At 35.6% G+C, this 26,192-nt stretch overlaps 1 protein-coding gene across 3 annotated transcripts in view; it reads left to right on the top strand.

Annotated features, from left to right (window-relative positions):
* Positions 1 to 26,192, top strand: part of ATRNL1 (attractin like 1) — an 807,510-nt gene that overhangs the window by 155,539 nt on the left and 625,779 nt on the right. For 2 of the 3 annotated variants that reach the window (XR_011462739.1, XM_070363366.1), the window contains exons 11-15: positions 2,672 to 2,756; positions 4,421 to 4,629; positions 5,875 to 5,993; positions 10,222 to 10,354; positions 13,925 to 14,106. Coding sequence is in view for 1 of the 3 variants with exons in the window: in XM_070363366.1 (XP_070219467.1) it covers positions 2,672 to 2,756; positions 4,421 to 4,629; positions 5,875 to 5,993; positions 10,222 to 10,354; positions 13,925 to 14,106 (728 nt within the window). In the remaining 2 variants the exon portion in view is untranslated. Of the gene's footprint in view, positions 1 to 2,671; positions 2,757 to 4,420; positions 4,630 to 5,874; positions 5,994 to 10,221; positions 10,355 to 13,924; positions 14,107 to 26,192 lie in introns of those variants that run through there. The other variant, XR_011462740.1, reaches the window with a different exon arrangement.

Below are 26,192 nucleotides of genomic sequence, written 5' to 3'. Positions count from 1 at the left end.
GTGAAAATGGGGAAAACAAAAAACAACAGGTTGAACAGAATAAGCAAGGTGGAGAAGAATCTACATAGTTTGCATAGCTTTATACCAGTTGTATTAATATAAAGTTTTATAACCTACAAAAATACTCTATACAGATCATAAATATGAAATTGATAAGCAAATACAGGATAGTGATTGCATCCAAAGACAGAAGACATAAAGCAGTCAAATTTGAGAGTGTGTATCTGGGTAGCCGCCATCATATATGTAACGCTTTCTTTAAAAACTCTCCCATAGACTTGGTAAAGTACTGCCTGTGACAAGTCTGGGTACTGGTGTGTAGGTACTTATGATGTCATTGTTTTTACTACTCTGTGTGCTTAAAAGTTTTTCTTTTTTCCTGAAGACAGTAGCTTGTAGAACTGAAAGAGTTCTTATAAAGGCCTAATTTTTAGAAAATGACCTTTATTCTCTCAGCTGTTTTTCCTGACTCACTTCTTAAATGGTTTCTTTGGGCGTTTTTCCTGGTTCTCATCTCTGAAATCTGCTTTTCTCCCTCCTGCTGCTTTGTTTTGAATGATGAGCCAAATTACTTAGTCTTCAGTTCTGGATAGGCTCAGGTTATTGGGTCAGTTTCTTTTCTGGACTCCAAATGTCCCCAGAATGATGCTGGAGATGATTCTTCTTTGGAGGTTTTTATGATGAACTGGTTTCCAGAAGTCCTGCTCTTTCATTTGACTCTGTTTCACTTCCTTGAAGCGTACTCAGGTTTCTGACTCTGTTGTTGGAATACTATATTCAACACACAATTTATGAATTATTGGTCATGTGAGGGGGGTGTGTGTGTGTGTGTGTGTGTTGGGTTTTGGTGGCATGATTAAAATCTATCTATGCTAACTCATTACCTGTCTCTAACATTTTCATCTCTTTTCTTTTTCAAAGTCTCTACCCTTTACAAGTCACCCTTCTCTCCAAATGGGAATAATCTTTCAGAATCCCATCAATATCCTTTTATAAATCAGGCATTCATAAACATAATTTATAGCAAAACGAAGGTAATCTAATGGGCCTTAAGGACATTACTTGACTTCTCCTGGGTCTCATTCTTCATTTCTAGCATATGGAAATACCTGCTCAGTTAGCCTCACTGGATTCTTCACAAAGACTACTTAAATTATGCAGATGAAAGCACTTGGAAATTTTTAATATTACTATGTGCATATTAATGCCCATTTCTTAAGTGAACTTGAGCATGTAAAAAGTGGTAGACTATGAATGTTACATGTAGGCCTGTATAATAGTTCTCAAAATGTGATCTTCAGAGCCTTGGCTCCCCTGGGATTGTAAGTAGGTTCTATGTGAATAGTGCTTCTATGGATAAAACTTTGGGAAAACACCGGGTTTAGTAAAGTTAGGCTTCTGTGCCTTTGTACTCTCTTTTTTCAGAGTATTTAATATACTTCATGGACTAAAAAGATTATATCAACTAAAAAATACCCCTTTGGTGGAGGGTATTTATGTACTGTGGGACATAAAACCCAAGATACATTTTGTTACTCTGAGTCTTCCAGTTTAATTTTCTAAGCTACGATTTTGGTTTTTGTAATTCCCTTGATCTTTACTAGTAATAATATTGAATTGAAACCAAATTTATTATTTTTCTTCTAGTGTAATATATGTGGCTGTTTATATAGGAAAATAAGTAATTCAACAATTACAACTAACTGTATTTTAGATTATTTTTTTCTTTTTCAGAAGGGCTTCTAAGTTGCCAAAATATGGAAAAAAAATGTTTTTAAAGCTTGTTATACCTATGTACTTATATTAAATACCTAGGCCTGCTTTTAGATAGGCTATACCTAAGAGGATAAAATCTAGAACACTGTCCTGAGAATGTTTCTAGTCACTGAATCCTGAGTTATTTGACATGTCAAGATTTCTAATAATTGATGTGTGGATTCTGAGGTTATATGTAAATGAAAAAGTTTTCTTTAATAATTTTTCTTTCCATAATCATTATGTAACTCATGAACTATTTAGATTTTTTTTCATTTGTTCCTATTTTTTGCAACTAAAGCTCTTCTTTACATAAAATGAAGACTTTTCTTTTGAAATATCAACTTATTAAACTGATTTAAACATTTTATTTTGATGATTCCATTTTAGGCTTTTTCCACTTACATTCTATTTAATTTTGCATGCATACATGTAAAATTTGATTTAATGATTTAACTTTATGATACATTTTCCCAGTATTGATGTTCATGAATTTTGCCATATGAACCTTGTTTTATATGTCATTGAAATTACCCTCCAAAATAAAGTACACCTAATTTGTTTCCTTTAATTTCCTTTATTCATTGAAATTGTCATTGAAATAAAGTATGTCATTGAAATTACCCTCCAAAATAAAGTCATTGAAATTACCCTCCAAAATAAAGTACACCTAATTTGTTTCCTTTAATTTCCTTTATTCTCATACATATAAAATTATTTGTGAGAATTTTAGAAGTTATTTTTATTTAGGGAATAATGCTAGTTGAGTAAATCACGTTAAATTGTAGGTCATGGGAAATTAATGAAAGCTTTCCTAATTTTAAGTATTGTATCTTTGTCCAGTGATCGTTTTGTAGTATGTGTCTTAAATTGTTCTTTTATTTCATTTTTTGTTTTGCTGTTTTCATTTTTCTAGCTTGTGACGAATGGAAAATACTACCGAAACCAAACCTTCATAGAGACGTCAACAGATTTGGTCACTCTGCAGTTGTCATCAACGGGTAAAAGAAGCATGTTTACCGGTCATACTACCCACAGATTTTGTTATTCTTTAAGCAAATTATTGTTTGTAATCAATGGCAGTATTTTTATGTATTGCTTCAATACCGAGGGAATAAATTTTGGTTCATTAACCATTATCCTTTTTTCTTTTCTGTTTAAATTTATTTAAGGGGCAGGGGAGTATCAGAGGAAAGATGCTGAGATAGAGCTTCAGATACTCTAAAATTTTCATCCTGCCTTAATTTCTTTTTCCAGAGATCAGATCATGAACTATTTCCCTAAAAAAATCAGCCTGAAGTTATAGAAAGGCTAGCCACATATTCTATTGAGGAGAGCAAGGGAAGTGAGAATAATTAGGTTCTCATTTTGGTTCTGTCATAACTGAATGTGTGACTTTTGACGAGTCCCTTAACCTATCTGGCTTTTCATGTGTGCGTGCTCAGTCTCTTTAGTCCTGTAGTCCTGTCCGATTTTTTGCGACGTTCTGGACCATAGCCTGCTGGGCTCCTCTGTCCAATGGATTCTGCAGGCAAAAATACTGGAGTGGGTTGTCATGTCCCCTTCCATGTGATCTTCCTGACCCAGGGATAAAACTTGCATCTCTTATGTCTCCTGCGTTTGCAGGCGGGTTCTTTACCTTGTGGCTCAGACGGTAAAGCGTCTACCTACACTGTGGGAGACCCGGGTTCGAGCCCTGGGTCGGGAAGATCCTCTGGAGAAGGAAATGGCAACCCACTCCAGTATTCTTGCCTGGAACATGCCATGAACGGAGGAATCCGGTAGGCTACAGTCCATGGGATCGCAAAGAGTCGGACACGACTGAGCGACTTCACTTCACTTCTTTACCACTAGCGCCACCTGGGAAGCCCATCTGGCCTTTAGTACCCTTATATTCACTGGGAATTTGGACTAGATGATCATTGTTACCTTTCTCCTGTAGGGTAGTGTGATTTTGCTATTTCTATAGCAAAAATCCATTAATGTGGACTCATGACCATAAATAACATGCTAGATCATCCATTAGCTTAAAATTTGTGATTCATAATGACATTTTTATGAGGTCATTTTATTACTACCTTATTCTAATTATGTGAAAGTTGTCCAGTATGATGCTGAAAATAAACTGTGTAAATGGTATCAGTTGGCTTTTGTAATGGAAATAAGTGAAATCCAGAGTGTAAACATAAAGACTTTAAGCTTCTCTGTTGAAAATTGCATTTCGTTGATTTTTATTTTACTTTTTAAATAATAAAAAATATTCTTGAAGTATTTTCTGATCTTTTCCATAAATGAAAATTAGGCTGTTTTGAGGCCATTTCAAATTTCTTTGGTGCTGGTAGTATTACTTCAGTCATCATCTGGGCTTTTCTTTTCAAATTGAAACTTTGAAAATCTTTTTGATTATTTTACTCTTGGTCATTTTATTTTATAAAAGGATAGTAACAGTATACAAAGAACTCTATATCCAATTTCTAAATTCTTTGTATTCAAAAAATTTAATTCTATATGGCAATTCTAAAGTATATCTTGTTATTTCCATATAGCTACTATATATTTCTAAAACTGTTTCCTACCTAGATAAAAAATGTAAAATGCATATTTAAATTATTTTAGAAACTCATTAGATACTTTTTTTTTAAGATTCTTGTTTTGTTTTTAATAGGTCCATGTATATATTTGGAGGATTTTCTAGTGTACTCCTTAACGATATACTTGTATACAAGCCTCCAAATTGCAAGGCTTTCAGAGATGAAGAACTTTGTAAAAATGCTGGTCCAGGAATAAAATGTATTTGGAACAAAAATCACTGTGAATCTTGGGACTCTGGGAATACTAATAATATTCTTAGAGCAAAGTGCCCTCTGAAAACAGGTGAAATATTTTTTTACTTCTTTTTGACATAAAGCATCTCTACTTGGCTTGAAATGGAAGTGCATTCCTGCTCATAAGAATTACCTTAATAGTTTTCAAAAATTAAAAACTCATAATCCTCTAATTAAGAATCCTAATGTTTGAATTTAGCAGTGATTAATAATTTAATATCTTTCTTAACTATCTTTAGTTTTCTTTTTTGAATGTGTAATAGTCATATATCTCTGTGTAATAGTAATATATCAATTTTGACATGTAACATAGCCATATTATATGAATTATTTTTGTATGTAAGTATAAAATTCTCTCAAATACATCCTTTCTTAGATATATTGTATGCTTCAAAGAAATAAAATGAAGTAATTTATTCTGCATTTGGTACTTTTTTTCTTCCTGAATTATTGTCAAACCATCTCATAAAGCTAAAAAGTTTCTAGAATTTTGATGTCCTGTTATAACTCAATATTTCTTATAAAATATTGAATAAATAATTCAAACTTATAAATTTGCATGCCAAGTTGCTTCAGTCATGTCAAACTCTTTGCAACCCTGTGGACTGTACTCCTCCAGGCTCCTTTGTCCTTGAGGATTCTCCAGGCAGGAATAATAGAGTGGGTTGCCATGCCCTCCTCTAGGGGATCTTCCTGACCCAGCTCAAACCCGCATCTCTTGTCTCCTCTTTTGGCAGGCAGGTTCTTCACCATTAGCACCACCTGGGATGCCCTGATTTATGAATAATTAATAGTAAATATTTATAAAGAATGATTTGGACATAAATTTTCAGTTTTCTTTGAATGAATGGGGCTTTTATATATTTTTGGTGCTACAATGAACAGATCAGGTTTTGCTAATCTATAATCAGTCGGATGTCTCTAGATAGCTTTATGAAGAATGATAAACAATGAGCATTTGTTATAATCTTTTCTTTTAAATGTATAGTAATACATTTTGTTTAATAAAATACCTCTAAGTCTTTTTTTCCTTCATAATGTGTAAATGTCAAATGAGTGTAGGATCCTGATAGAGTGAATAATCAAGAGGAGGGCAGGAGGTATTTAAATCCCTGTAAATCCAATTAAATTACAAAACTGCCTTCATATTGGAGAACTTATTTTGATATTGATGATTATATTTATGGTTTAAAAATGTCCTCGTGATTCTTAGCAGATGTTAAAAATATGTGAATTAAGAAGTGTGACATTTTCTTTTCATCCTAATGTGTTCTGTCTCCCATTTGTATCACAGCTGCTTCTGATGACAGATGTTATAGATATGCAGATTGTGCCAGCTGTACCGCCAATACAAATGGGTGCCAGTGGTGTGATGACAAGAAATGCATTTCATCAACCAGTAACTGCAGCATGGTTAGTATTTATGGGTAAATGATGATGTAGCTAACACTGCTACTTTATAATCATTAGCTTACCTGTATCAAGACATTTAGAAAAGGGAAAGGGGAGAGGCAAAATAGAATTATGGTATTAAGAGATATAAACTACTATGTATAAAAAGCAACAAGAATATATTGTACAGACAGGAATTTATAGCCATTGTTTTGTAAGAATGTTAAATGGAATATATAATCTTAAAAATGTTGAATCATTATGTTGTATACCTTAAACTAATTCAATATTGTAGTAAGTAAGTGAAGTCGTTCAGTTGTTTCCGACTCTTTGCAAACCCATGGACTGAAGCCTACAAGGCTCCTCAGTCCGTGGAATTTCCCAGGCTAGAATACTGGAGTTGGGTTGCTGTTTCCTTCTCCTCGGGATCTTCCTGACACAGGGATCATACCCTGGTCTCTGGCATTGCAGGCAGACACTTTACCATCTGAACCAGCAGGGAAGCCCTATAAAATTTTGTTTGTGACACCATGGGCTGTGTAGTCCATGGAGTTCTCCAGGCCAGAATACTGGAGTGTGTAGCCTTTCCCTTCTCCAGGGGATCTTCCCAACCCAGGGATTGAACCCAGGTCTCCCACATTGCAGTGTATTCTTTACCCGCTGAGCCACAAGGGAAGCCCAAGAATACTGGGGTGAGTAGCTATCCCTTCTCCAGCGGATCTTCCTGACCCAGGAATCGGACCAGGGTCTTCTGCATTGCAAGCGGATTCTTTACCAACTGAGCTATGAGGGAAGCCCCAATATTGTAAGCCAACAATTAAAAAAGACACTTAGAAAATATGTAGGGCATCACTTACTTCTTGATATGTTGTTGGTCAGTCTAGATTCCATGTTGAATCCAATAACCTTTACTTTCCATGGATAAGATTGGAAAATTCTTTCAAAACTTAATTTAAAAAGACGGTAGCAGAAACATTGGCTTCTGTGCTGATAGAAATAGGAATGTATAAGTAAGTATTGAAGTCATTTCTATGAGAATCTTGTCAGACATGTGTTAATAGTGTTGTGACTTAGGTTTTATTTACATGCTTTGTGTGCAAGCTTAATCTAAAGTGTTGATATTAGTAGTTTCATTTGATCATTACAATCGTCTATAGATCTGTGTTTTAAATTAAAAAAATTTTTCTTGAGATCTGTGGTTCTCTGAGGCAATTCTGTCCCGCATTGGGACATCTGGCAATGATTATTTTTCAGTTGTTTTCACAACTGTGGGACTGCTACCAGCATCTAACATAGAGAAGCCAGGGACACAGGTAAACATCCACAGTCAATGAATAGCGCTGACATGAAAAATCATCACCTGGCTCGAAGTTTCACTAGTGATGAGGTCAAGAACCTATTTTAGGTAGGCTATTGAAAATATAATGAAATTAATATTGATAGATTAAAATACATCGAGAGGAGTAAAAACTAACCTTTTAATGGATAGCATCTAAATGTTCCATGTTTTTTTAGATGTCAACAAATTGAAGGAAAATTGTAAAAAGTTATTAAGGATTGTATTCAATAGGATTAAAGATTCTCGTATTGAAGTGTAGCTTCAATAACTAAAAAAGTTCCCATACAGATTTTAAAATAAATACATATTAATTTTTTTTTTTTTTGAATTTTATTAAGCAAAAAAAAAGTATCCACTTGTTTTTCAAGATAGCAGGAAGTAAAAGGTAAAGAAAAGGGAATTTGAAAACTAAGTAAAAAGTTTTTATTATGTTATCTAAAATTTTTCTCCAGTAACCAATCATATTTTGAAATAATTAAAGCTTTATGATTCTATTCTAAAATAATATTAAAATCTTAATAAGGAAAGCTTTGAATTATTGCCTCATCAGATTGAACCCTTTTGTTTTTATACTTACTGTGTTGGTGTATACTTTGCAGAGATCTGTTGCTTTAATAATAATAGATACTTCAATTTTATTTGAGTTTGAATGTTAATAGAACATGACTCACTTTGAATGTTTGAATTACTTTTTTATATTTGCATAATATTCATGTAATGGGAGTTATTTAGTGAATAATGCAGACATGGTAGCAAAGTAAAATAAAACATGAGAATAAGGGACTAAAATGGAGAATGTCATTAGATAAGAATTGCAAGCAGATTTTATTTAAAACTGTTCAATAACTGAGTTAATTTGTATTTAGACATTTACAGTATGTGAAAATACACATCTCAAAAATTGTATTATGCAAATTACTATAAAGTATTCATTTTATAAAGTGGCCTTTTCCTTTAGAGTTTAGTGTTGATAATGTGTTAAAAAAGAAATCAGTGGGTGAGATAGTACAAGTGAACAGATGGAAGTCTCTTATAACTTAGACTTTGATGTAATGTGTCTTTTGGACAGTTTTATCAGAATGTCTGGTGATTAAAATAAACCAAATGCTAATAGATACAGAAGGGTCTATGAGATTTTAGCATAAATGATGTCCATTGATATTCTGTTTCATTATTTAGTCATTTTTACGGCAAGTTGCATATTTTGTGCTCTAATAGCCCAAATAACTGCTTTTTTCTGGCAGATTTTCATTTTAAATTTACATCTAGATATATTAGGGTGAAGATGAGTAGAGTACTGGTTATTCTTCATAGTCTGTTTATGAATGTGCATCTGGTTCATTAGGCCAAAAAATGCCAGCCATGTTTCAGAGTAGCAGTCAGCTTTCTTCTATTATTGAATAAATTGACCCTGTGTGTGATGGAAATACAGTTTCATCTATTGTACTGGCTCAGCATCAATAAATGATGATACTGTTATGAAGAGCAGTAGAGTTATTTCGATGGTGACTCTACCATTGCTGTTCTAAAGATTGGCATTAAGTTTTCATTCTTTCTCTTATTCTAATATGTTGTTTAGCTATTCTCTTGTCTTTCTTATAGACTACTTTATTTATCAGATGATTCAAGTAAATTGATTTGTTTTCAGTTATGTGACAAACATTTGGAAGTATAGTAATCCTATAAAATAATACTAAGATTTATATGCTATATGAGAAAAAAAAGCTTTGAGTCAGAAAAATAACATCAAGAAAATTTGCATGTTCCTAATGAAAATGGTGGTTGAATAAGACTTGCAGTACAATTTGGGCTTTAAAAAATGTATCTTATGTGAATTTTTTAAAGGAAGAATAAGATAAAAATTTCTTCAACCATTTTTATGTGTGGGAAATTATAAGTAAATTTTAATTGTCAAGTTTTTTGGTTGAAAAGAAATATTTAATCACCCTTTCATGAGAAAGCCTCAGGTAAGAGTGTCTACCTCTGGAAAGGAAAGGGAGCTTATGATGTAGCATGTGCTTTTTTAAACCTTTGTGTTTTGTTTTTTTTTTTCCTCAAAAATGAGTCACAAGAAGAGTTGAGCCCAAAGAATCTGATTTTCGTTATCACAGGTATTGATAACATCATGTGAAATACCAAACCTTGATTTACGTAGGGAACTCACACCAAAGTTCCTATGTTGCCTTTTGTTTTGTTTTTTGACCTTTAACCTTCAACCTCTTAGACCTGAAGTTAGTTGAAATATGAGTAGTTGTGTAATAGGACTGATCAAAATGTAACTTTTGCAGGTTCTTTTCAACCTTTATTGAGGAAATGTGATAGATACACACAGGAGAAACATCAGTTAACCAAAATCATTATTTAATGTCTGTGGAAGTAACCAAAACTGTTGTTTAATGTATGTGGAAGTAAACTTAGTTTGAGTTATTGAGAAAATAATTTATCGTTTTAGATTGTATTGGATTTTGATAAAGTATCTCTTTAACTTTTGCTTCTCACTATTTCCTGGAGAAGGCAATGGCACCCCACTCCACTTCATTCCCAGGAGTCTGCATGATGGTTTTATTATGACTAGAATTCCTTGATGTGATCATTGAGAGAAATGACTTTGTTCATCAGCTTTATTATTGAATTGGAAGCCTGTTATCAGATTCAATAGAATACGTTTTCATTACTTGATTTCTGTTTCAGATTGTGTAATTTGCTTGTTTTTTCAATAAGCATACATTCTAAATCTAAGAACTTTGCTTCAATAAGTAAATGAATAAGAAATTCTGATTCAGTAGAACTGGGTTTGGTGTTAGAAGTCTGTGTTGTAAAGTTCACCAGGTGATTTATGTCTACGCTCACTTCATGAGTCATTACTGTACAAAGGCGAAAGGTAACGTGTTTTATCTTTTAACTTTATAGTCTGTGAAAAACTATACCAAATGCCATGTGAGAAATGAGCAGATTTGTAACAAACTTACTAGCTGTAAAAGCTGTTCACTAAACTTGAATTGCCAGTGGGATCAGCGACAGCAAGAGTGCCAGGCTCTACCAGGTAAAGATTTACATTTGGTAAATCGGTTTTATAGTCCACAGATGAATGCTATTTTTGTAAAGAACGTTTAGTAACAACATTCCATTTTATAAAATTAAATCAGTAGCAAATAAACAATAGTATTGGAGTAAAGACAGCAGTGTTTCTATAAGAAAGATTTATACATTTGTTTCCCATTAAGACTTTCAAGGTATCTTCTGTTTATTACTGTTGACTTGATCAGAATACTTTTCAATTAAAAAATTATATCTTAAAAACATCGAAAATAGTAAGTGCTCAGATTAATATCCAGATCTAACAATGTTAACATTTTGGCATATTGGATTTAAGTGCCCTTTATTTTTTAAATTCCAGGAGCAGTTTTTTACTGACTGTTCTTTATTATTAGAAATGGTAACATTTATAATAATTATTATATGATTCAGTGAGATGCTAAAGTTCTGTAAACCAGAACAAAACTCATTTGAAAAATAAATTTCAATTTATTTTTACAGTTAGCATTCTTCTTAGTAGATCCCTAAGTATTTATGAAAGAGAAAATCAGAAAATCAAAAACTTGTATAGATATTTAACCAGTTCCATCTTCTTGTTATACAGATAAGCTGAGACTGGCTACATGACCTGCTTAAAAAAGTGCATGACTTGTAAATGGTAGAGGGGACTAGTAACTGGGTGTTTATCTCTGTTCAGTTTTTTGCCTGTTTCTACCTCATGATTTTTTGTTTTTTTCATTGAAAAATATCTGAACCTATGTAATTCTAGAAAGTGTTGAAAAATCCCATCATAGGATTTAAGTCTTTCTTATAAGTCCATGTAATAAAATAAAAATTAGATTGCCTTTAAAAGTACCATTGAGATTTTGGAAGTTTGTTTATGTACTAAGCTTTTAAATAACAATGTTTGCATGTGTGTTCATTTTGAGTAGTTTAGAGGATATTAATGCGGTAGGCAAGATTTGAGAAGCAATAGTGAGATCACACTAAACTTGAAGGTAATAATTTCTAAGTGTTCAAGTCTAAAAGCTACATGTAGATCAATAAAAATACTTATAAAGTTTCTTTAAAAAGAGTAAATCCTGGACTAAAATTAGAGTTGATTGAAGGAATATATATGTAAAGGAATATTATTCAATAAGAAGAAAATTTGATTACCAGTGGAAATTTGGGAAAACAATACTGAAGTTATATTTAGTAATACCCATCTACTCTTGCCTGGGAAAATATTTTGGTTTGGCCTAAGGGTTGTACTTGACCAGGTTATTACTTTGGAGAATAATAAATATAATAAGCTATTTTATTATACACTAACTCCCCTTGTTCTGTATTCATATTTACTAAGAGCCAGCTTGGCATTATATGTAGTTTGGTTTCTGTTCAGCTTGTCTCAAGGAAGTGAATGCTCTAAATGGAGAACTTAGTCTGTAGTAATTGCCATTTTCCATGAAAATTTGTGAATTGCATTTTTCCCATTGATCTCCTGTGAAACTGGCAATTTGAATTTATCAAGCTTAACCTATTTTAAAAATTAGCTAGTATCCTAAAGTTGAGGTGGTGCTCAAAACTACAGAAACTTAAGACATCACAACATTTGGTTTAGTGGTCTGATTTAGTTTTTAGCCTCAAAGGCCCGTGCGTTGTTTGCATTTGTACGATTCATTAACCAAGTATTTTTGATCTTATAAAACAAAAGATAACCAAAACTAATGTAAATCCTTCCTTGATTCAGTAAGGAAAGAAAAAGCTGAAATTTAACAAAAACTCCTGTGCTGTTTCCTTGAAGTGAGCTGGTAGTTTAGATTTCAGAAGACAAGGAAGATTGCTGTGTGTGTAGCCTGAAAATGGAAACAACAGAGGCGTTTGAAGTCTTGCTGAGTGAATGTGGTGTATCGAGTGCTTACTGTGTTCCAAGCACTGTGTAATTCTCATTACCTAGTTTAATAGGACAGTAGTTATTCAAGAAGCAAAGGGCCCTGTAATACTGAGATAGTGTGTGCTTTTGTAATTCTCATTCTGTTGTAGGTTTACTCCGTATTAATAGTTTTCCAAAGGCTACATAGTGTATGATTCTAATAGATTGAATGTTAAACCAACATTAAAGGGATTTGCAGAAATTAGAACAAAGCCACACTCTTAACTCTTTTACTTTTTTGAGACTGTAATTAAGAGAAATTAAATATGCTACTTATTTTGTTATGTATTTCCCTAACATTTTTTAATGAAAAATTTTAAACATTTTTTTATGATTTTTTTTTATGAAAAAATAGAATTCTAGTGAAGACACTCAGTAACCACACCCTAGAGTCTACGATGCATATTTTACTCTGCTCTATCTCTGATTTCTCTGCCTATCCATCCCCTGTTCATTTATCAACCCATCTCAATTTTTGATGGCAAGGGCCTAATTTAAAACCGTCAGCTTTACTTTCTCAGGGAGAAAATGTGAAGATATTAATACATCCTCTTTGGGTGTGTAATAATAGCATTAAGGGACAAGACATCCCAGAAACTGGAAGAGTAGGTTTGTAATAAAATTTTAAATGAATAAATACATGTATTTTTAAAAGATTAGTTTTAATTTTTAATATGGTCAAGCTCCATAGATATAAAATGTATAAGGAAAAATCTGTGGCATTCTCAATAATTTTTAAGAGTTTAAAGGGGTCTTGAGACCAAAATGTTTGAGAACTGCTGCTTTATAATAATTCCATAAGACTGAACTGATGCATCCAACCTGAAAGGGCAAGAGGCACTGATATATTTAGTGATATGAAACTGACGGATATTCAAGTCAAGCTTCACAGATTGGTGTGTCAATAAAACACCTCAATGTTAGTGTGTCTTAGAGCATAACTTTATATTGAATCTATAAGTCTGTGTTTTAGAAAATAGATACTGTTTTAAGTTCAATTTGGAGCCTACGGATAAACCACTGTTACTGAATAGTATGTTTAAACTTTCAAAAGACCTGAAAGGTTGTGTAAAAATAAATATTTGAAAGCAAATTCTTTACGAAGCATAAATGAAATGAGACTTCTCGCCCCATAATTATAATTAATCAAAGAACCCAGCTTATATCAAAATAGTACACCTGGGCTAAGGAGATTAGTTAATCTAATTCCGTAGCCCAGAGGACGGTTATTAATAGCTACACTTGTAGGAATAACTTTGCTTTTGTTGTGTGCTGGTTATTTTTCTACTGAAGTGATCTTGTATAAAGTGAACCTTGCGACATATAAATGCAGTAGTGATTTCACTTGCTGCGAAACCGTATATCAATACACTAGATTTACACAGAAGACCTAACAGTCAGCAGATTTTGACTGATGTTACAGAGCCATAGCTTTTCTTATGTTTAATAGAGAAAAAATTAGGATCTTCTGTTCTTATTCTTCACCAAAATAGTAGTCACATTTTGCTTAGTATAACACAAGGATATATTTAAATTTTATCATAAAAATTATTTAAGCAAATCTATAAGTTGTATTTATTTAGCATTCTGAAATAATTGAAAAATATGCATGTGTTTGGATAATCAAAAAATAAGACATGATTTTTTTTTTTTTTTTGACAGCTCATCTTTGTGGAGAAGGATGGATTCACGTCGGGGATGCTTGTCTTAGAATTAATTCCAGTAGAGAAAACTATGACAATGCAAAACTTTACTGCTATAATCTTAGTGGAAATCTTGCTTCATTAACAACTTCAAAAGAAGTAGAATTTGTACTGGATGAAATACAGAAGTATACACAACAGGTAACAACTGTATTTGTTTTTATTATGGGAATATGCTTATAATCATATAGCTATTGGCAATGAGTCATTCTGTTATTAAATACATTATTTTTAATAAACCTTGGAAGTGAAAGTAGAACTCATTTCAATAGTCAATAGTCAGGGGGCTCATTCCGTACTTGTATTTGGTAATATGCCCCTCACCCCAGGTGGCAGTGGTAAAGAATCCACCTGCCAATGCAGAAGATGCAAGAGATGTGGGTTCGATCCCTGGGTCAGGAAGATCCCCTGGAGACAGAAATGGCAACCCACTCCGGTATTCTTGCCTTGAGAATCCCATGGACAGAGGAACCTGTCAGGTTACAATCCATGGGGTTGCAAAGATTTGGACGTGACTGAGCACAGCACAGCATTTGGTAGTTTGGTAATTTTCTAAATTGCTTATCTCATGTTTTGCTCAGCAAACCATTGCATTACCTTAGCAAAAAGTCATCTCATATGAATAAATATACTTTAAAACTTGTGTGTATAATTTAATAATTTGTTTGAAGTGTTATTATTCTTGTAACTTAGGATGTCTCTTATAATCAGAACACTAGACCAGCATATTGGCAATATTTGTATAGGTGTATTTGTGTGTATGTGTGTTTATGTATATGTTCTGAGGGTTAAAATTTTGAATTATCCTCTTAGTATAGATATGCTTGAAATAATATACAAGTAGTTAGCTGGACTTAAACAGATCATTAAAGTATATGGAAGATTTGGAACATACAACACTTGGAAGCATTTTTAATTTCCTTGAAAACTGTTTTATGGAAAATATTTCCATAGAAATGGACTATTTGCTTGGAAATGGTATCAAATATCATTTTAAAATAAACTTTTAATAGGAATCCATAGTAGTTATTTGCTGTTCTTGGGATGTTAAAATATAGTCAACCCTTAAGAACAGATTAAGTTGGAGATTTGGAAATAATTTACAAAACATAGTTTTGAAATATCTTAGTTCATATACTTACTTGAAGTGTCTTGAAGACATTTGAAAAAATTGAGTAGATTATATTATACATTGTATTGTTTTAGGTGTACAACATAATGATTTGATATTTGTATTTATTGTGATACATGTTGTTCTTGGATTTCTTTTAGATTCTGCATATAAAAATATATGGTATTTTTCTTATCCTGACTTATTTAAATTAGATCTATCCATGTTCTTGCCAATGGCAAGATTTTAGTACTCCGTGATCTCACATATATGGTGAATTTAAAACAAACAAACAAACATGCTAAAAACTAAAAAACCAGGCTCACAGATAGAACAGTTTGGTATTTGCCAGAGGTAAGGATGGAGGGTGGGCAAAATGGATGAAACCAGTCAAAAGGTACAGACTTACAATTATAAAATAAATAAGCTATGAGGCTATAATACGCAATGTGATGACTATAGTGAATAATACTGTATTTCATGTTTGAAATGTGCTGAGAGAGTAGATCTTAAAAATCTTCACAAAAAACTGTGTATGGGGACATATGTTAACTAGACGTATAATTCTACAATGTATACAAATATTGAATCATTATTTTGAGTTCTGGAAATTAAGATAATATTATATGTCAATCATGCATCAATTGATGGAGCTTTTCTGGAGGCTCAGATGGTAAAGAATCTGCCTGCAGTGCAAGAGACCCAGGTTCGATCCCTGGGTCAGGAAGATCTCCTGGAGAAGGGAATAGTTACCTACTCTGGTATTCTTGCCTGGAGAATCCCATGCACAGAGGAGCCTGGTGGACTACAGTCCATGGAGTCACAAAAAGAGTTGGACATGACTGAATGTCTTTCACTTCACATACATCAAATAAAAGAAGAAGTATAGTCAACACTTAAGAATAGCTTAAGTAGGAGATTTAGAAATAGCTTACTAAATCTAGTTTTGAAATACCTTATTTAGTTCAAATATATACTTGAAATATGCTAATGTAAATTGTCATAGCATCATTATAGATTTTTGTATTTTGTGTCAAAAGTAAAATTAGAGCTCAGTATAGATTAGTTAAGTGATAAAGCTGAACAGTAATATATACCTCAGATCTGAGGTATGTACACTTTTGCCCAGTGTTTAAAATGTATACACACATATAGACACCACGGGGCAAATAATCCACAAGGTGGCATGGTTTCTACACAGGGCTTCCTGATAGCTCAGCTGGTAAAGAATGCGCCTGCAATGCAGAAGAGCCCAGTTTGATTCCTGGGTCGGGAGGATCCCCTGGAGAAGGGATAGACTACCCACTCCAGTATTTTGGGGCTTCCCTGGTGGCTCAGCTGGTAAAGAATCTGCCTGCAATGTGGGAGACCTGGATTCAATTCAAGACCCTCAGTTGGGAAGATTCTCCTGGAGAAGGGAAAGGCTACCCACTCCAGTATTCTGGCCTGGAGAATTCCATGGATTGTATATAGTCCATGGGGTTGCAAAGAATCAGACATGACTGAGCAACTTTCACTAATGGAGGTATGACAGTATTGCTTTGAAAATGGTATTAGATTTCAACAACTTTTTTTGACCTTAAGTTATGACTTTTATTTGGGCAAGGAGTCTTGGTACAGTGCAGTGGAGATTGTTTTGGTTTGAAAACTTTTCAGAACATATATCACCAATTAGTTAAGTGATACGTTTTTGATATAACTGATTTTTAAACAACATTGAGGACAAATGATGCATTAAGTATCAAACTGATGGAGAGCAGGCAATCTGGAAATATTGCTTATCTCTACAACTTAGTAGCAAGTTAACTTCCACAGCCCTATGTCCCTCATCTGTAACCTGGGATAGTTATTTGCTACTGTCCTGAATATTCACTGGAAGGACTGATGCTGAAGCTGAAACTGCAATACTTTGGCCACCTTATGTGAAGAACTGACTCATTTGAAAAGATGCTGATGCTGGGAAAGATTGAAAGCAGGAGGAGAAGGGGATGACAGAGAATGAGATGGTTGGTTGGCATCACTGACTCAATGGACATGAGTTTGAGTAAATTCCAGAAGTTGGTGATGGACAGGAAGGCCTGGCGTCCTGCAGTCCATGGGGTCGCAAAGAGCTGGACATGACTGAGCGACTGAATTGAACTGAACTAATGTTTATTGTGAGAAATAAGTGAGATGTTGTATGTGAAGAATATAAATTTTATTTAAGTGTTTACTTATGATTATTATTGTTTGCATTTTTAAGATTGTTATTTTTGTATGTTTCCATTATTGCTATTACTACTATCTCTAGGAATCATTAATTAGATAATGAATTTTTAGGTAACTAAATGAATTTATTCAATGAAGAGTTAATATTGATATTGTCTATAGAAAAATATTTACCCCAAACTGATGTTTTAATTTTTTCCACTTTATTTAATTTTTTAACTTTACAATATTGTATTGGTTTTGCCATATATCAACATGAATCTGCCACAGGTATACACGTGTTCCCCATCCTGAACCCTCCTTCCTCCTCCCTCCCCGTACCATCCCTCTGGGTCGTCCCAGTGCACCAGCCCCAAGCATCCAGTATCGTGCATCGAACCTGGACTGGCGACTCGTTTCATATATGATATTATACATGTTTCAATGCCCTTCTCCCAAATCACCCCACCCTCTCCCTCTCCCACAAAGTCCAAAAAACTGTTCTATACATCAGTGTCTCTTTTGCTGTCTCGTATACAGGGTTATTGTTACCATCTGTCTAAATTCCATATATATGCGTTAGTATACTGTATTGGTGTTTTTCTTTCTGGCTTACTTCACTCTGTATAATAGGCTCCAGTTTCACTCACTTCATTAGAACTGATTCAAATGTATTCTTTTTAATGGCTGAGTAATACTCCATTGTGGATATGTACCACAGCTTTCATATCCATTCATCTGCTGATGGACATCTAGGTTGCTTCCATGTCCTGGCTATTATAAACAGTGCTGCGATGAACATTGGGGTGCATGTGTCTTTTTCAATTCTGGTTTGCTCAGTGTGTATGCCCAGCAGTGGGATTGCTGGGTCATAAGGCAGTTCTATTTCCAGTTTTTTAAGGAATCTCCACACTGTTCTCCATAGTGGCTGTACTAGTTTGCATTCCCACCAACAGTGTAAGAGGGTTCCCTTTTCTCCACACCCTCTCCATCATTTGTTGCTTGTAGACTTTTGGATTGCAGCCATTCTGACTGGTGTGAAATGGTACTTCATAGTGGTTTTGATTTGCATTTCTCTGATAATGAGTGATGTTGAGCATCTTTTCATGTGTTTGTTAGCTATCTGTATGTCTTCTTTGGAGAAATGTCTATTTAGTTCTTTGGCCCATTTTTTGATTGGGTCATTTATATTTTTTCCATTTTACAAAACCTTCCCCCATCTCCATTAATTATACTAGGATCTTTTTCCTCTCAAGAACATTCCTGATTTATGTTAAAGAATATGAATATATGTTATGGATTTTCCTTTTGATAATAACAAGGGAATAAGTGAGTTTTAAAAAGTGACTTAACAGTTTTGTATAAATATTAAAAAATTTAGAGGCACTTAAGCACATACCCTTTTGAAATGTTTGTATGAATATTCAATTCACTATTACTGCCTACCACAATTTTTGTGGTGATATTAGTGTGTGTGTTTCTCATGAGTATTGATATGGATAATTTAATTTCTAATGACATTTTATATCTGTACAGAGTCAAAAGTCTTCCCTTTCATTTGTGAAATTGATAATTTATATCCTTGAGTTCAGTTCAGTTCAGTCACTCAGTCGTGTCTGACTCTTTGTGATCCCATGGACTGCAGCATGCCAGGCTTCCCTGTCCATCACCAACTCCCAAAGCTTGCTCAGACTCATGTCCACTGAGTCGGTGATGCCATCCAACCATCTCATCCTCTGTCATCCCCTTCTCCTCCCACCTTCAATCTTTCCCAGCATCAGGGTCTTTTCTAAGGAGTCAGCTCTTCGCATCAGATGGCCAAAGTATGGGAGTTTCAGCTTCAGCATCAATCCTTCCAGTGAATATTCAGGACTGATTTCCTTTAGAATGGACTGGTTTGGATCTCCTTGCAGTCCAAAGGACTCTCAAGAGTCTTCTCCAACACCACAGTTTGAAAGCATCAATTCTTTGGTGCTCAGCTTTCTTTATGGTCCAACTCTCACGTCCATACCTGACTACTGGAAAAACCATAACTTTGACTAGGCAGACCTTTGTTGGCAAAGTAATGTATCCTTAGTTTTTATAAATACTCAAAAATTTTACATGGACATTACAATATGATACTTGGTTGTCTAACCAATATATTAAATGCTTGATATTAATAGGGTAAAGAAAAACTATAATAATTCAGTTTGTATTATTAAACCATTTTTGTGTGAACTGAAGCTATTTTTCTGGAAAGGATGGGCTAATCTTCATTCATTTAGTATATATCTATTGAGCACCCTCAGGGTACTTGGCAGTCTTCTGCTTGCTGAGAATGTAGAGATTAAAAACAATTACTGTTGTCAAAGAGCTTTTGGAGGAGAAAGACAAACCCAATTATACCAAAGTGTGATAATTGCAATGATAAATGCACACAGGGTGATATATGCAGTTAGAGGATAGATATCTGACATGTAATGTCAACTTAAGGAGTTTCCTGGAATAATACCCTAGTTACTTGTTGCAAGACTTGGAGTTGGCCAGTAGTACATAAAGATATTTGTAGGGATTCAGAGAAATACCTCTGATTTTGTTTTTCTCTCAATTTATCTTGTTTGAGAGCTACTAGCCTTACAGTTCGGGGAAGGCAACGGCACCCTACTCCAGTACTCTTGCCTGGCAAATCCCATGGACGGAGGAGCCTGGTAGGCTGCAGTCCATGGCGTCACTAGGAGTCGGACATGACTGAGCGACTTCCCTTTCACTTTTCACTTTCATGCATTGGAGAAGGAAATGGCAACCCACTCCAGTGTTCTTGCCTGGAGAATCCCAGGGATGGGGGAGCCTGGTGGGCTGCCATCTCTGGGGTTGCACAGAGTTGGACACGACTGAAGCGACTTAGCAGCAGCAGCAGCAGCAGCCTTATAGTTGAGGATAAGAGGCACATGGTATCATCTAGGAGAGATCTCTTCATTTTAAAAATATTTTAGAAAAATGTAACAAAGCAGTATTTGTAGTTTTGTTTTTAGTCATATGGAGCATACAACATAATTTAAGATCTATTTGCATTTTTGTACTAGCACGCGCTTCATTGTTTTCATTACAAAATTGAGGGTAGTTATCAGTGAATATTTGGACATTAGTTCTACTGAATATATTTAGCTTACAAAGAGCCTCTTATTGGTAGATCCACATTCTTTGAATTTTAGAAAAGTACTTGTGTTTGGCTTTGGGCTTCCCAGGTGGCTCAGTGATAAAGAATCTGCCCGCCAGTGAGGGAGCTGCAGAAGACCATGAGTTCAATCCCTGGATCAGAAAGTTGCCCTGGAGAAGGAAATGGCAGCCCACTATAGCAGTCTTGCTGGGATAATCCCATGGACAGAGGAGCTTGGCAGGCTACAGTTCATGGGGTTGCAGAGTCGGACACAACTGAGCAGTCGAGCACAAGCACAAACAAGCACAGTGTCTGGCATTAGAACTCAACTGCTTTTTCCTTTGTTTATGTTATTCTTAGTGTTTACATTATAATCTTAAAAAGCGCTACTTTAGAAGCTTCACATTTCAAGACTTCTTCAAGTTGCTTATTTTTCTTGCTTATGTTTATAAATAATAAAGATTAGACCAACAATTAATTTGAATGCATGATGAACTTAGATTCAATAGTTTGTGGACTATCCTTCTCTGTAAATAAATGTTTTGTTTCATTAGAAATATGAAGTTTAGCAAAATTTCAAAGGTGGAATTTTCTGCAAGGTGATATTGCATTAAACGTATCATTATAGAAAGTGAATTATACCCTGAGTCATTGCACTTGTATAAACTTAAGATAACCCTTCCATCATAAATGGAGACTGACAAATTCATGCCCTTTGAAGAGATGTCCTGGGTCAAATGATCATTTACTTATTGGCAATGGCTAATGAAATGTTGCAGTGATTTATGGTGTGCTACAGTAATTTTCATAATATAGTAATTTATCTTTTGTTCCTCAACTGCCTGTCCAGCTCATTTACTGGGTAATAGTTACTTTAAATGTTTTATCAACTGCTTATTTTCCTGCTCTTCTCTTCTTCCTTGCAGATTCTTATCATGACGATTTTAGAGAAAAATGTTTCATTTTAAATGACTTGTCTTTACTATAGATAGTTTGGAAGTACAGGCAGAGTTGCTATAATGTAAAGCACAATTATTCATCTGAAATATCTGTGCTGGATTCATTCCTGCTATTATTATCAAGAACTATAAAAATAGTATAGCTTTTTTGTTATCAAAATATATTGAAAATAATGTATGAAATATATGATGGTCACAAGACAAAGCAGCATGTGTGTTTTTATAGTTAGAAAACATTATTTATTAAGCACTGTCTCTGTGTCAAAAACTGGATGTTAGAAAATAATTATCTCTGTTCTACTGGCCTTGTTTAGCAAAATTTATTATCTACCTATGATATGTACAGTACTTTGCTGGGTGATATGAGATCTGTTCTAATGAATGTTTGTTGTTCTTTATCACGAAGTTGTGTCTGACTCTTGCAGCCCTATGACTGTAGCCCACCAGGCTTCTCTGTCCATGGTATTTCCCAGGCAAGAATAATGGAGTGGGTTGCTCTTTGCTTCTCCAGGGGATCTTCCTGACCCAGGGACTGAACTTGTGTCTCCTGCTTGGCAGGTGGATTCTTTATCATTGAACCACCTGGGAAGCCCCTAATGAATGTTAATAATACTTTAATTTTATTTAAGAAATATTCGTTGAGTATTTATGTGTAAAAATCATTATATTTGTACACTGTATACATTTCAAGGTCTACAAGTTCTTTTTTTTATGCATAATTTTTTTTTCTAATTTTATTTTATTTTTAAACTTTACATAATTGTATTAGTTCTTTAGAAGCTCTCAAGGACCATTTGTACAACATATTTAGAATAAATACTGAATTAACATATCTTACTTCTATATTGTCAAAGACCCGGTGGAGGAACATATTTTTCTCTACCCTGACAGTCAGTAATGTAAAAAAAAGATGATGTGGAGTTTTGAAACCACTTCACATTAAAATATAATATTATTAACTCAATAACTTCAAACATAAATGTATTATTATGTGTATTTAAGTGGGAATGTTTCGGAATGATGTTAGCAAGATGGTAGAATGGATATTTCTGGTACTCATTCCCTCCCAGAAACACTGATTTAACAAATTACCCATATACAAAATACCTTTCCAGAAGCTCAGGAGTCCAGGCGAAAGGTTATAGCATCAGGAATGGCAGAGGGAACCCAGAAATAGGAAATGACTGATTAAAGATGGTAGAGAGGACAGTTCCACATTACCTGCATCATCCTTCCCCTAAGCCTCCACAGTACAGTGAAATTTAGTGAGAAATACCCTCTGAAAAGGGGAAAGAGGATGAAATGAGCACTGGTTTTGCTGTGGTCCCCAACCCCAGCTCTGCTCTAATGAACCCCAGTGCGTGGATTTTCCCTGTGAACCCAGGCGCCAGGTACACCCCAGTGCCAGACTGGCTCCTGTGGCCTCAGGCTGCAGACTGGTGCCCACAGACCCATCGTCCAGGCCAGCCCCCATATATTCCTGGGCTCTAGGAAACCTAAGATCCACGTGCTCCCTTGGGCTGGCCTCTTCAGACCAAGGGTCAGGCTCATTCCAGGGGACTCAGGCTTTAGGCCCTCCCCTGTGATCCCAGATACCAGGCCCACCCCCATGGACACAGGTATCACACCTATCTCATGGACTCAGGGCCAGGCTTGTCCCAGTGGACGCTGGCACCAGGCTAGCCCCTGCAGCCTTAGGACCATACTTGTGGGCCCAGGTGCCCAGCTTGCCTGAGCACCAGACTGGCCCCAGTGGATTTACGCTCAAGGCCTGCTTCAGTGCCAGGTAAGCCCTGTGGATCCATGCCTCTGGGTGGCTCCCGCAGATCCAGGCTCCAGACTGACCCCTGTGGACCGAATTTGCTCGCTTGGCACTGTGGACTAGGTTCTAGGCCCACCACTTTGTACTCAGTCACACCAGCCCTATTCCAGTGGACCCCTGTGCCATAGTGAGCCCTTCAGACCTCGGATCCAGGCCTGCACCCTGGCTCCAGTTCCAGGCTTGCCCCTATGGAGCCCTTGGTTCTGAGTCTGTCCATGCAGACCCAAACTCCAGACCCTCCCAGTGGACCCAGGATCCAAGCTTGTCCCTCTGAACCCAGGCACCAGACAGGTCCTCTGGATCCAAATTCTAGGCCTGCTTACCCATGGCCTAGGCTGTCCTCAAGGGCAGCCCACTTGAGGACTTCAACAGTAAGCTTGCCACAGACCCCACCACACAGTCTGCCAGAATCCCTGGATAGGCTGACTGGAGAAAGGCTTTCCCTACTGAAGCCAATCTGTAAAGACTGGAAGGGGTGATTACTTCTTCACATGTGCAGACACCAATGCAAGGCCATAAGAATCATGAAAAATCAGGGAGACATGATGTTACCAAAGAATAAAGTAAAGCACGGGTAAGGGCTTCTCTAGTGGCTCAGCAGTAAAGAATCTGCTTGCCAATGCAGGAGACATGGACTTGACTCCTGGGTTGAGAAAATCCCCTGGTGAAGGAAATGGCAACCCACTCCACTGTTCTTGCCTAGAAAATCCCATGGATATGAGGAGACTGGAGGGCTACAGTCCCTCGGGTTGCAAAGAGTTGGACATGACTTAGCAGCTAAACAGTAACAACTGACTCAAAAGAAATGGAGATCTACAAACTGCCTGACAAAGAATTCAAAATAACCAATGGGAGAAGCTCAGTGAATTATAAGAAAACACAGATAAACAGCCTAGCAGTATTAGGAAAACAGTATATGAAAGAAGAGTTAATTGAGTGGTTCAACAAAGACAGAGAGACCAAAAAAAGAACCCAAGAGTAATTAATGGAGCTGAAGAACGTAATTACTGAACTAGATAATTCCACACAGAACTTCAGTAGCAGACTCTTTATCAGGCAGAATAAAGAGTCAGCAAGCTCAAATACAAGTCATTTGAAATTACCTAGAGTTCAAAAAAAGAGAATGAAAAAAAAGTGAAGAAAGCCTAGGGAACTTATTGTAGACCGTAAGGAATCAATGTGTGCTTTATGGGAGTTCGAAAGCTCATTTAAAGATATAATGACAGGACACTTCCCTAATATGGAGGAGGAAATGAACATCCAGAGCCATTAATCCCAAAGGACCTCAAGCAGATTGAACATAAAAAGATCTTCACCAAGACACATTATAATAGCCCTAAATAAATCCATGCATTTATGATCAATTGATGATTGCCAAAGGTGTCAAGAATACAGGATGGGAAAAGGACAATCTCTTCAATAAATGATTTTGGATGTTCTTATGCAGAAGAATGAAAGTGGATTCTTTTTCTCATACCATATACAAAATTCAAAATAAATTAAAGACTTACACTGTAAGACTTGAAACTGTAAAATTTCCAGAGGCAAACATGCAGAAAAGTCTTGTTGACATTGGTCAGGGCAGTGATTTTTTTGAATGTGAGCCCAAAAGCACAGACAAGAGCAAATGAGATAGTGTCCAACTAATAAGCTTCTGCATAGCAAAGGAAATAATCATCAGAATAAAGAGACAACCTGAGAAATGGGAGAAAATGTTTATAAAACATGTATCTAATAAAGAGTTGTTGTCCAAAATATATAAGGCACTCAAGCATCTCAACACACACACACAAAAATATACCCAGTTAAAAAACAGGCAAAGGACATAAGTAGATATTTTTCAAAGAAGACATACAAATGGCCATCAGGCATATTATAAAAAGTTCAACATCACTAAACATCCGGGAAATGTGAATCAAAACCAATTGAGATATCATCTCACATTTGTTAGAAAGGCTGTTGTCCAAAAGACAAGAGATAACAAATGTTGGCAACAATGTGGAGAAAGGAATCCTTATATACTGTTGATGGGAATACAACCGGTATAGTCAATCTGGAAAACAGTATGGAGTTCCCCCCCCAAATTAAAAATATCATATGATCCAACAGGGTCACACCTAGTTATATATCCTGTGCTCTGCTTAGTGGCTCAGTCATGTCCGACTCTTTGCGACTCCACGGACTGTAGCCCGCCAGGCTCCTCTGTCCGTGGGGATTCTCCAGGCAAGAATACTGGAGTGGGTTGCCATGCCCTCCTCCAGGAGATCTTCCTAACCCAGAGATCGAACCCAGGTCTCCCGCATTGCAGGTGGATTCTTTACCATCTGAGCCACCAGGGAAGCCCAGTTCTATATCCTAAGGAAATAAAATCACTATCTTGAAGAGATATCTGCACTTCCAAATAGCCAAGTTATGGAACCAGCTTAAGTCTTCATGAATGGATACATGGATGGATAAAGAAAATATACAAACATAAATATTTATGTACATATATATATATATACACACACACACGTATAATTTTATTCAGACTTAAATTAGGAATTTCTGTTTTTTAACAACGTGGATGGACCTGGAGACACATTTATGCTATATAAAATAAGCTAGTGCTGCTGCTGCTAAGTCGCTTCAGTCGTGTCCAACTCTGTGCAACCCCATAGACGGCAGCCCACCAGGCTCCCCGTCCCTGGGATTCTCCAGGCAAGAGCACTGGAGTGGGTTGCCATATCCTTCTCCAATGCATGAAAGTGAAAGTGAAGTCACTCAGTCGTGTCTGACTCCTAGCGACCCCATGGACTGCAGCCCACCAGGCTCCTCCATCCATGGGATTTTCCAGGCTAGAGTACTGGAGTGGGGTGCCATTGCCTTCTCCGTACAATAAGCTAGACTTAGACAAATACTGGGTGTTCTCATTTATGTGTGGAATCTAAAATGGTTGAGCTGATAAAAGCAGATAGTAGAATAATGGTTGCCAGGGGCTGGGTATAGGAGAAATGTTTAAATGTAGAT

Source organism: Bos mutus, chromosome 26, assembly GCF_027580195.1.
Source record: "Bos mutus isolate GX-2022 chromosome 26, NWIPB_WYAK_1.1, whole genome shotgun sequence".
NCBI lineage: Eukaryota > Metazoa > Chordata > Mammalia > Artiodactyla > Bovidae > Bos > Bos mutus.
The sequence above is the reverse complement of the archived record's forward strand: the minus strand, read 5'-3'. Positions and strand labels throughout refer to the sequence as shown.